At 43.9% G+C, this 12,245-nt stretch overlaps 1 protein-coding gene across 1 annotated transcript in view; it reads right to left on the reverse strand.

Annotated features, from left to right (window-relative positions):
- Window positions 1-1,123: 1,123 nt before the first annotated feature.
- The window catches only part of UPP1 (uridine phosphorylase 1), a 32,749-nt gene continuing 21,627 nt past the window's right edge, over window positions 1,124-12,245 (reverse strand). Inside the window, exons 6-8 of the mRNA XM_075271157.1 lie at window positions 6,679-6,888; window positions 4,042-4,188; window positions 1,124-1,557 (exon numbers count right to left, since the gene is read on the reverse strand). Of these exons, the coding sequence (XP_075127258.1) occupies window positions 1,418-1,557; window positions 4,042-4,188; window positions 6,679-6,888 (497 nt within the window). The 3' untranslated portion in view covers window positions 1,124-1,417. The remainder of the gene's footprint in view (window positions 1,558-4,041; window positions 4,189-6,678; window positions 6,889-12,245) is intronic.

A 12,245-nucleotide genomic window follows, 5' to 3' on the forward strand; every position in this document is an offset into this window, starting at 1 on the left:
CACATAAGACAACCATACAGTGAATAATGTTGAAATTAAAATGTATGCACAATTCTGACTGAATCTTTATTTTTTAATCTGGATCTCAAAATTCGGAAAGTAAAGTGTGCATCTTACTCCTATGTAGACATATACGTCTTCACAGTTTTAGACTTTAAACTTTAGTCAGATTCTGCAGTGTTTTTACCGCCACTGTTTGTAGATTTCCTAAGACAATAAGGCTGGATGAACGCCAGTAACACGTGGCCCAGGGTATTGTGGTCATAAATACACGTAGGTTTGTATTGGAGCTATGCAGAAAATATTTCTTAGCAATACTACTTGCAAAGTTTCTTCATTTATTATTTTAGATGCATCAATGTAATAAAATGTAATGCAATAAACAGTATAATATACCGTATTTTTCGGACTATAAGACGCACTTTTTTCCCCCAAAATTTTTGGGGAAAAGAAGGGTGCGTCTTATAGTCTGAAGGTGGCGCCTGGCATCCGCTGTAATAGAGAGGCGGAAGCTGGCAAGTGATAGACGCCATTACAGGTGCCGGGGCCTGAGACATCGCTACGATCCTCTGCCCTGCATGAAGCCAGCGGCGGGAGGAGTGATGCTATTCCGCTCCTCCGTGCCCCCGCCACTGGCTTCATGCATGGCAGAGGATCGTAGCGATGTCTCAGGCCCCAGCGTCTATCCCTCCCCGGCATCCGCCTCTCTAGTACAGCGGATGCCAGGTCAGTATCCGTGGCCCCTTCTCCCCCGGGGCCGGTCCCCACCGGCCCCGTACCTGTAAAGTTGCCGGCCGGCTCCTGCGCGGCGATATCGCAGGAGCCGACCTGTTCGGGTGACAGCCGGGAGCCTAATGAGGCTCCCAGGCCTGTCACTGCTGTATTAGTATTGCGGCTGGTCTCTATGACCAGCCGCCGTAATACTAATATACAGAATGTCCCATAGACGGCAATACAGTTGTATTGCCGTCTATGGGACTTGCGATCAAGTGACTGCAGGTTCAAGCCCCCGGGGGGGAATAAAATAGTTAAAAAAAAAAAAAGCTTTAAAAATATGAAATAAATAAAAGTTCTAAATCACCTCCTGTTTTTTTTTTCAATACAAGGTGATCTAAGCAATAGATATCCCCCAAAATGGTATAACTAAAAATTACAGCTGGACCCGCAAAAAAAACGCTCTATGCATCCCCGTACAGCTGCAGGGTCACCTGTCAATGTGGCCTTGCAGCTGTTGCAAAACTACAACTCCCATATATTAAATATTTTACCAGTTTTTGCTTCAAAATTTTTTTTCCCTATTTTCCTCCTCTAAAACCTAGGTGCGTCTTATAGTCCAGTGCGTCTTATAGTCCGAAAAATACGGTAACAATGTTGGTCGTGATAATCTATGAAATTATGGGCCAATCATAGTCCAGGCTTAAACCTGAGACAAACATTTTTTTATAAAGTATCCAACCAACTTCTGAGGTCTTTGTTGATATTCTTTCAGGATATCATGTGAACTGGCGATCTGGTCTCCATTCAAGCGATTCAGAAGCGTGACACAAACCACTGCAGCTGAAATGACATAATTCACATTGAGCAGCATATTAGAGGCGAAACATACAGAATTATACAGGGGTTAATAGACCTCATTGTTTCATCATGGTGACCAGAGCAGTCACTCAGGGCAGAATATTCCATCCCTCCCAATTCAATTTAAGGCTAAAACCACATGTAGTGTTGTGGCGGCGACACATCACAGTTCTTCCCGCAGTGCTTTTGACAGAGTTGGCAGAGTTTTCATCTGTGGACTTTCTGCTTCAATTATATCTATAGGGAAACCGCTGCCTTTTCCATAGGTATAATTAACATGCTGCTATTTACAAAACCACAATAGTTTGGAAATCGCTGCGTGTCCACAGCACATATTTTAATGCAAAGTGGGGATGAGATTCACTAAAATCTCACCCATTTTGTTGTGACTGTAAAATGCCACATTTCTTTCTGTCAAGTAGGGCCCCGGCCTAAAGGAGTTTTCGAAGACTAAGAAAATGTGACTAAAGGCAGGAAATGCTTGTTATATAAATGAGCAAACATAACTGAATATCTCTCTATTATGTGTGATTTTTACCATGCCTTTTATTTTTAGGCTCATGCAATAATTCCTGGTTGTGGGAATGTCAGTGTTTTTCCAGACAGCCGTTTCCCAGCATCCACCCACTGAACCCCCTAGCAATTTCTATTTATGCCCAGTACACCCTCCCTGTACACCCTACTCATCCCAATACACTCTCCTCACACCCTCCCAGTACACCCTCCTCATACCCTCCTAGTACACCCCTGTGGGTGTAAAGAGGGCCAGGGTCACAGGAGGGGTGGAAAGGGGGCCTGGGGTCGTGGGGGTTTGGAAAGGGAGCCGGGGTCACAGGGGGGAGGGTGAGGGTGGGGGTGAAAAGGGGGCCCAGGGTCGCGGGAGGGGTGGAAAGGGGGCCCAGGGTCACGGGAGTTTGAAAAGGGGGCCTGGGTCACGGTAGGGAAGGGGGGGGAGGGTGCCAGGGTCAAGGGAAGTGGTGGCAGAGGACGCCGGGCAATGAGGGGGAGCGGGCCCGCACTGTGGGTGCGTTGTGCAACGCGGGAACACTGCTGCGGACGAAGTCGCGGGTACTGTTAGTTCTCAAATAAAGAACAGATGAATGTGACAAGCAGTATCTGAGAATACAATGAATTCCTTCAGTTTACTTCAATCTCCACAAATGGAAAACCATACTCCTCAGTTTGATAGTTTGTTTTTCTTTATTTTGCTAACTTATATAGTGCCAACATAATCCTTAGCACTTTACAGGTATTATTATCCCTCACTGCTGCAATCTAAATCCCGTATCAGTATGTGTTTTGGAGCAAACCCACACAAACCCAGGAGGATGACATACAAATGCCATGCTGGATCCAGCTCCAGTGCTGCAAGGCAACAGTACTAACCAATGAGTGACTGTGTTCCCCACAGTTAGCTAACAGTTCACATCTGCCACAGGTGGAATCACAATAGCCAAACTCTAGGTCGGACAGAGAATACAGCCAAGAGCAACTTTGATTTTATGCTTAATATATACATATGTATATATGTGTTTGTGAATTTAAAGGGATTCTATCATTAGAATCCCGTTTTAAGCTAAACTCATGTCGGAATAGCCTTAAGAAAGGTTATTCTTCCCCTACCTTTGTTTTCTCCACGCCACTGTTCCTTAGATATCCCAGTTTCCATCCATATGCTAATTAGTTTTCTCACAGCAAGGCGGGGCATCTCCTGTGCTGCAAGAAAACTATCCTGTGCTGCTTTGCTCTTGTTCGGCTCCTCGGCCTTTTCTTTCCTGTACGGCCACAAGTAAATGGCGACAGACATGTGCAGTCGACACTTTTGAAGAAGACTTTATGGGACAAGGAAGAAGAGGCAGAGAAGGCGAAAAAGAAGAAGGTAGCGCTGGATAGTTTTCTCGCATCACTGGGGATGACCCAAGTGTTGTTTGAGCCCTGGAGGCCGCCCCCAGTGCTGCGAGAAGACTAATTAGCATACGAACGAAAATCGGGATATCTAAGGAACAGCGGCGCAGAGAAGACATCTAAAGGTAGAGGAAGAATAGCCTTTCTTAAGGATATTCCTACTTGGGTTTAGCTTAAAATGGGATTCTATTGATAGAATCTCTTTAAACAAAATTCCTTCGATGCATTTTTCACCATTTATTTATTGCCATAGAATCTTGTGGAAGTTGGTGGGACTTTCCTACTGTGGATCACAGGTTGAATTTTTGGGAGAGCAAAGAAATAATAGTACATTGATTTATAGTGCAAGGAAAACTAAAAGTTTATCTATTTTTTTTTTTTTAGTTTTTTTGAGAAGCCTGATTTCACACTGTTTCTGTGTTGTATTTTTTGCTAACTATTCCATGGAGAGAAATCAGCAGCAAATACTGTTTGTTCAATTTTATTTATGTAAGAATTAGAATTTTTGCATGATATTAACTTAGTAACTAAATCAGTGTTAGATGAATAAATTGATCTTACCCCGCAGACCACTTATATTGCACATTGCTGCAAACACTGATGACTCCATCTCAATATTTCTTATCCCGGCCTCATATGCTGACTTCAGGTACTGCATCTTCTCCTCTTCTGTGTAGGAACAGATTGCTCCATCTAGACGTGCTTGACCTATATTATAAAACAATAGTTCAGATGCTCTGCTCATAGTAATATTGTGACTGTAAGACTAATCTGTTTCTAGTATAAGTAGTAATAAGTAGTTACATGAGTCATATGCGCTCAACCACTGTATAGAATACTTTGTGATCTGCTTCATTTTATTACCAGTGAGATAACTTTCCTTCTTCCTTTATACAATTTGCCATTTATTCATTCTAGTTCTACTCATTTTATTAATTTGTGGTGACTAGAGATGAGCGAACAGTGAAATATTCGAGATTCGATATTCGTTTCGATTAGAGCCTTAATATTCGACTACTTGATCGAATATCGAATCCCATGATAGTCTATGGGGAAAAATGCTCGTTTCAGGGGAAACCACTATTCGACTAAAGGAGAGTCCACGAGTAGCAGGAGGAGAGTGTTTAGGAGGAGCGCTGTGCAGTTAAAGCACACGGACCCCATTATAGTCTATGGGGTCCGTGCGCTTTAACTGCATAGCGCTTGCAGTTGTGCTGATAAAAAGTAAGCTCCCTCGTAACATCAAGTTGCCAGCTCTCCTGACTAGCTCTCCTGCCTGCGGCAAATCAACGCTGGTTCTGCAGCAGGCTCGTCCTTGCTAGTCGGGAGAGCTGGCAGCTTGCTGATACGAGGAAGCTGACTTTTTTGTCATAGGAATGAATTGACCAGTGTTGATTGGCTAGTGTACAGCATTCTGCAAATTAACTCTGGTTCTGCCGAAGGTTCGTCTGTGAGGAGGTGGAGTCTAAGATCGGACCACAATGGAGACTGCTGTGGTCCAATCTTAGACTCCACCTCCTCACAGACGAGTCTCCGGCAGAACCAGCGTTGATTGGCCGAATGCTATACACTGGCCAATAAACGCTGGTTAATGCATTCCTATGAGAAAAAGTAAGCTCTCTCATAACAGCAAGCTGCCAGCTCTCCCAACTAGCAAGGACGAGCCTGTTGCAGAACCAGACTTGATTTGCCGAATGCTATACACTGTATAGCATTCGGCCAATCAACGCTGGTTCTAAATCGAATATTTACTGCAAATAATGAATAGTATTCGATTGAGTACGAGTATTTCGAATACCGTAGTATTTGATCGAATACCTACTCGATCGAATACTACTCGCTCATCTCTACTGGTGAAAATTACAGGAGGAGACAAAGACAAGAGATCAAGGGTTCAGTTTTATTGGCTAGACAACCACAGGGTAATAGAGGCCTCTCCTGCAATAATGCCATTAGGGCCGGTTCACAATGGCTTCCAGCCGGAAGGAGTCTGCATGACCCCGAACAGAATCTCATGCGAGCAGTGCCCAGCAAGCACACAGATCCCATTATAGTCTATGGGGTCCGTGTGCTTAACTGCACAACGCTTGCATTAGTGTTGGTATTCCGTTTGGGGGGCTCCTCATGCGGAGTCCTTCCGGACAGAAGCCGAACTCTAATGTGAATCGGGCATTACACTGTCAAAGAAATCACAGTTAGGATCATGTTCTTTCATCTGGCAGTTTTGTACCTTATCTCTAAAATGTTTCTGCCTTACACAACGCCTGAGCTTGAATTTGCAGTTACAATATGGTTCAAGCTGAAGTTTCCTCATTTATAGGTTATAATGCTGATAGTTAATCATTTGCGGGAACTGTAGAAAACCTTCCCTAGTTACAAAAAGTCAAGAAAACACTAACAGTTGTAGAAATCACAGGTGTTAAAGGAGTATACGGAGTTAAATTCTGATGACCTATCCTGAGGATAAGTTATCAATATCTGATGAGCAAGAGGTGTGACCACACAGATCAGATGCTCGAAGCCACAGTTTTACTAAATGCCATTTCTGCTTTACAGGTCAGTGACAGCGCATTCATTGGTCACATAAGCCTATGTGCAGCTCAGTCCTATTAAGTTAGTGGGGCTGAGCTACAATACCGAGCACACTCCTTGTACAATGTATGGTGTCTGCTTGGTATTCAGTGAAGAGGCCGCATTGCCCAAATGAAGGCTACTGTCTCTTCAAACAGCTAATCTGCGGGCGTCTCAGGGGTCAGACCTCCTGCTGAGCAGAATGATTATCTATCTTGTATAGTAGATATATTTTGTATATAGATATAGTTTCCATACTCATACATCATTGCTTTTGTCATTGTGGCACCTTAAATATAGGCATCTTACAAGTGTCACCAGCTAGGACAAGGAATGCAAAGTAAATTTAGAAAAGACTCCTGGGACAGACCACAAGAGTTTTTCTTACCCCGCCCACAAACAGTGATTGACAGTTTTCATTCTAAGAAGGTGTGTAACTGGAAAGCTGTTAGTCACTATTTGGTTGTATGTATGTATGTATATATGTGTTTGGGGGAAGACATTCAATTTAGGATTCGTAAACATCAACAAAACCCACAAGCATCCTTATTATACGCCATACCATAATATATATTTTACCAATTTATCAGATAAATAATAATGACAATTAGGAAATGTTACACGTGCCTTCATAAAAATCCAATGTGCACATAGTACGTCCAATGACAGTGTTAAACTCATTGAGTTCCTGACTGCAGTGAGCCAGCTCTTGTGCCAATCCACTGTCCAGTTCTGTACTACGAAGTACTGTCTTTCCAAGGACTATCTGTTCAAACTCAGGCTTAAAACAAGGATTCACAGACTGACTTGTAATTACCACAGATCCCGGATCAATACCTGAAGAAATGGAACATAAAGAAAAACCAATAAATCTTACACAGGATTTAGAAAGTAACTCTTTAATCCCAACTAGATTTTTCATATAGATGACCAATCCATAGCACTAGATGGCTAATCCATAGGATAGGCCATCTGTATGTGATCTGTGAGGGTCAGATACCTTGATCACACACAGATTAGCATCCTGGCACCAGAAGCTGCTGCAGTGGAAGACGAACCATGTGTAGGCTGCTCCTATTGCAGAAATAGAAGCAGAGCAGCAGCCTCATCCGTTCTATAGAAGGGGTTCATTGGACCTGCCATTCCTATTACTGGAATAGGAGAATACATGTTTGCCATCCACTGGTGCAGCAGTCATTAGTATGAAAAGGCATCAGGGGCTGGAAAACCCCTTCAAAGTGTGAATAAAACAATGATAAAAAATATATATATATATATATGAAGAGCTCAACGGAAAAATGTCCTAAGTCCACATTTTGTCATATTTCAAATTATTACCTAGAAAGCTTCTTTGTACCTCGTTCTATGCATTGGGTTTACAAGGTACCTAGGATTAATGACCTAAGTCCATATATTTCAATGCAGAAGAATTTACATTCAATGGAATAATGGCCTAAGTCCAATACAAACTTACTTACTTCACTCTCGTTGGTCATTTTTTCATTGAAATCGTGACTTCCGGTCTGTTGTTTATATTAGTGTAAAAACTTTGTCTTATTGTTTAAAAGGCTCTAAATCGACTTTTGCACATATTTAGCGCCGAAAAGGGAGGCAGGTAATTATTATTCTTCATCGTTTAATAATAGTAGTAATTAATTAATAATATTAAATAAATAATATTTATACATGAAGCTGCAATTTTTTTAATAAATAATACAATTTATGATTAGGATTAACGGTGTTCATTAGCTGATTACATTGGATAGATATATTCCACAATAATGCCCGTTTGCTTTAGGCTAAAACTTTAAACTTCGTTTTTCTCAAAATATTGATTTTTGGACTTAGGCCATTTTTCCGTTGAGCTCTTCATATATATATATATATATATATATATATATATATATATATATATATATATATATATATACAGAGACCTTAAACATTTAATAGAGACGTTGAAGATTATAAGAACAGTTGAACCAAATACCTAAGAGAACACATCTGGAGAGCTGTTATATTGAACAGAATTTGGTCACTGACAGCACTCAGTGTCAAGCATCTGCTGCTGGAGCAGATAAAACACATTTATGCACTGAAAGAGCAACAGATTGAATCCAAATGTACAAAACACAGAAATGTTCATAAATCATAGGTTAAATCAACCTCTGCTCATTGCCCATTTGGGCATTCTGTCCATTATTCCACTTAAAAAATGCAAAGAGAAAGCAAGCAGGACTTTACTCTCCACATTTAGGGATGGAAACCTGGTGGACCCCATTACAGTTTCTGTGTCTGACTGCTTTTTTAAGTGAAATGTAATGACCAACTGCATCCAGGATGAGAGGAGACAAATTCCTGCGGTAGAATTGAAAGAGGACCAAGGGCTGGGCCCACAGGTTCAGCAGGTACACGATGCCACACAGACGCACACAGTGTTTTAATCCCCAGGACAAAGTTTACTGAATAAGTCACAGAATAGCGATCTGGGAAAACATGTAACACGGTATAAACAGAGAAGAAATACAAACTAATATGCAACAGAATATTGCAGCAAACTAACACTATACTCCTAGTTCCCACAGTTACTTAACAGGTACCAGATACAAGTCCTTTAAGAACACGGTTCTCCTGGATCGGTCCCTCGTTGGGGTGCACCCTAAGTATTGCGCAATACTATTTGTAATCCACAGTGAAATGGGGTCTTCACATAAAAGTACAGTTATATCCTATGCTCCAGCTCTCCACTTAACAGACAGGCCAATTTCCCAGATGATAAGGTGTCAGCGTAAGAGTCCCTTATATTTCACCACGTGGACGCGGCCAAGCCGTACTTACAAGTCCTTGAGGCCTTCCTCTCATGTGGTCTCCTTTACCTTCTGAGCTTCAGAGCTTTCCAGACTCAGTCCACAGCCAGCATGGCAGTTCTTCCATCCAGCAGAGCACAGGCTGCCTTCCAGCATGTCAGGTCTCCACTGTCCCCTCAGCACATCACCTCCAGCCAGGACCCTTCTCTCCCCAGAACTCTACTTCCTGTTTCCTGGTAATGGATGATGCAAATGACTATCTCCAGTGCAAGGTATCAAAACTGCAATCCCAGCACACTGCCAGGCTTGTAGGAGTCCAAAATGTCCCAGTAATTATCTGTAATCAGAGTTTGCAACCTCGAACAATATTTACATTCTGAAGAATTAATTGCATTAATTCCCTATGGGCATTTATTAATTTGCTGCCACCTACTGACCAAAGTTAGTTCCTGACAGTTTACTACATCACACCCTTACATGCCACCCCACTAAAATGTTGGCGTCCCGACAACTCTACCAAATAAAATCATCAGCTGCATAGCGCTGAGGGGGGATACCTGCCGTGGAGCGCTCCGACCTGCGAATGCCTGGGTTTGGTGTCACTGGTGTAGGAACTGTATTCAACTCCTCTCGGGGTAGTACTGCAGTTTCTGGGGTATCATTTGTCACAGGACATTCAGGAGTAGGCACTTCATTCGTCTGTACAGGCGGCATAGTGACCAGCCACCACTCGGTGTCTCTTGAACGCACTGGGTCTGGACGTCTTTGCTCAACTTCTCCAGTATTTTCAAGCAAGGACCGTCCCTCAGAAAGACATGGTCTCAGCATGTTACGGTGTAACCTCCGAGTTGGCCCATCAGAGTTTTCTGCTTGGACATCATAGACTGGACCTTCTGAAAACACTTGTCGTTTCACAATGTAGGGCTGTGATTCCCAGCGGTGATCCAATTTGTTAGTGGGCCGCTTTTCACGAACCAGTACTCTTTCACCTGGTAACAATGGTACTGTTTGCACCGGTTGATGATCTCTAGGGACTTGCTTTTGCAATCTCTCATTGACCACCCGTTGGATGGTTCTCAGTTTGTCTCGGTGTTCCTGCACCCAAGATTCAGCGGTTCTAGTTATCTCTTCAGAAGGTGGGTTGAGATTCATTTCCGTGATTTCCTGTCCAGGACGACCAAACAGCAGCATGTACGGGGTATAGCCAGTAGTGTTATGAACACGATTATTGTATGCCCAGAGCAGCTCGGGCAAATATTCAGGCCAGCGCCTTTTACGATCTGTTTCCAGAGTACAGAGCATCTGTAGAAGTGTTTTGTTGAACCTCTCACAGGCTCCATTGCCCTGCGGGTGGTACGGAGTTGTTCTTGACTTCTCCATCCCATACAGTCGACATAGCTCTTCCATCAGTTTCCCTTGAAAGCAAGCTCCTTGGTCAGAATGAATTCGTTTCGGGCATCCATACACCTGGATGAAGTGTCTGCACACTGCACGGGCGGGTGACTCTGCCGTCTGGTCACGGGTTGGTACTGCCACAGAGAACTTTGTGAAGTGATCCGTCATCACAAGGCAATACTGATGCCCACTCACTGATTGTCCGATTAAGATGTAGTCAATCATCAGAATTTCTAGTGGTGCGGATGTATGAATCACTTGAATGGGGGCCCGCTGCTCTGGAGGTTTCGCCAGCTCACAAACTCGGCATTTTTGGCACACTTCCCTGACAATTTGCTCCAGCCGGGGACAGTATACGAATCTCTGCACCCACCTGTACGTTTTCTCTGCTCCAAAGTGGGCACCCTTCTCATGTCCCTCAAGGGCTACTCTTCGGGCCAAGACACCTGGGATCACTATTTGCCACCTCTCTTCAAGATCTGTCGGCAGGAACACTCTCCGATACATGACCTCATTTTGAATTATTAGCCGGTCCCATTGTTGTAACAGTTTCCATCCGTCTGAAGACAAATGACTTCGCATGTCAAGATTAGGCCAGGTTTCCATTTTAACCCAGTATTTTATTTTCCGTAAGTCCGAATCATCATCCTGCACCTGTGCCCATTCTTCTTCAGTCTTCCCTAATAGCACCGTGCCACCAGTAGCCACCCCACTTGAGCTTGCCAAGGGTGACCGTCGGGGCACTCGACTGAGATCAGGTATTTCAGTTCCTTCATTTTCTTCATCGACCTCTCTGACTGGCACCTCCCAGGTGACTCTAGATAGTGCATCAGCATTGGTATTGTCTTTGCCAGCACGATATTTGATGGTATAGTTATACTTCGCTAGTCTAGCCATCCACCTCTGTTCTAGAGCACCAAGCTTTGCATTCTGCAGGTGGGCCAATGGATTATTGTCTGTTCGTACTAGTACATGGGCCCCGGTCAGGTACCCTGAGAATTTCTCGGTCATCGCCCAAACCAACGCCAACAACTCGAGCCTGAAGGAGCTGTAGTTATCCGGATTCCTCTCAGAGTCCCGTAGGGATCGACTAGCATATGCGATGACTCGTTCTTGGCCTTCCTGTTCTTGAGCTAACACTGCTCCTAATCCGTGCAGGCTTCCATCGGTATACAGGATGAATGGCCTGTCAAATTGAGCAAATGCCAGGATGGGAGCGCTAGTCAGGGCCTTCTTTAGTTCATCAAATGCTTGTTGCTGAGGCGGCCCCCATGAGATAGGGCGTGTCTTCGGACCCTGGGAAGTCCCTCTCAAGAGTTCATGTAGTGGACCAGCGATTTTCGCAAACCCTTTTATAAATCTTCGGTAGTAACCGGCCAGTCCCAAAAACGCTCTCACTTCCCGAAGTGTCTTGGGCTGAGGCCACTTGCTCACGGCCTCCACCTTACTATCTGCAGGACGAACTCCTTCAGCAGATACCTCATGTCCCAGATACTCTATGCTGGTTTGAAAGAGATGGCACTTTCTTGGTTTGATTTTAAGGCCATGAGCGCGGAGCCTACTGAGCACTTGCCGCAATCTCCTCAAATGTTCTTCAAATGTGGGTGCATGGACTATCACGTCATCCAGGTATATCAGTATCGACTCGAAGTTCAATTCACCCAGGCAGTGTTCCATCAGACGTTGGAAGGTACCCGGAGCATTCGTCAGCCCAAATGGCATTCTGTTGAATTCGTACAGCCCCATCGGTAGAATAAAGGCAGTTTTCTGCCTATCCTTTTCTGCAACAGGTACCTGCCAGTAGCCGCTTGCCAGATCTAGGGTTGAGAAATACTTGGCACGCTGCAAAGCCGTCAATGACTCTTCTATCCTTGGCAGAGGAAAGGCATCCTTTACTGTGGCTGCATTCAATTTTCGATAGTCCACACAGAACCTCAAGGACCCATCTTTTTTCCGCACCAAAACCACCGGCGCAGCCCATGGGCTTTGGCT

Source organism: Leptodactylus fuscus, chromosome 4, assembly GCF_031893055.1.
Source record: "Leptodactylus fuscus isolate aLepFus1 chromosome 4, aLepFus1.hap2, whole genome shotgun sequence".
Classification (NCBI taxonomy): Eukaryota; Metazoa; Chordata; class Amphibia; order Anura; family Leptodactylidae; genus Leptodactylus; species Leptodactylus fuscus.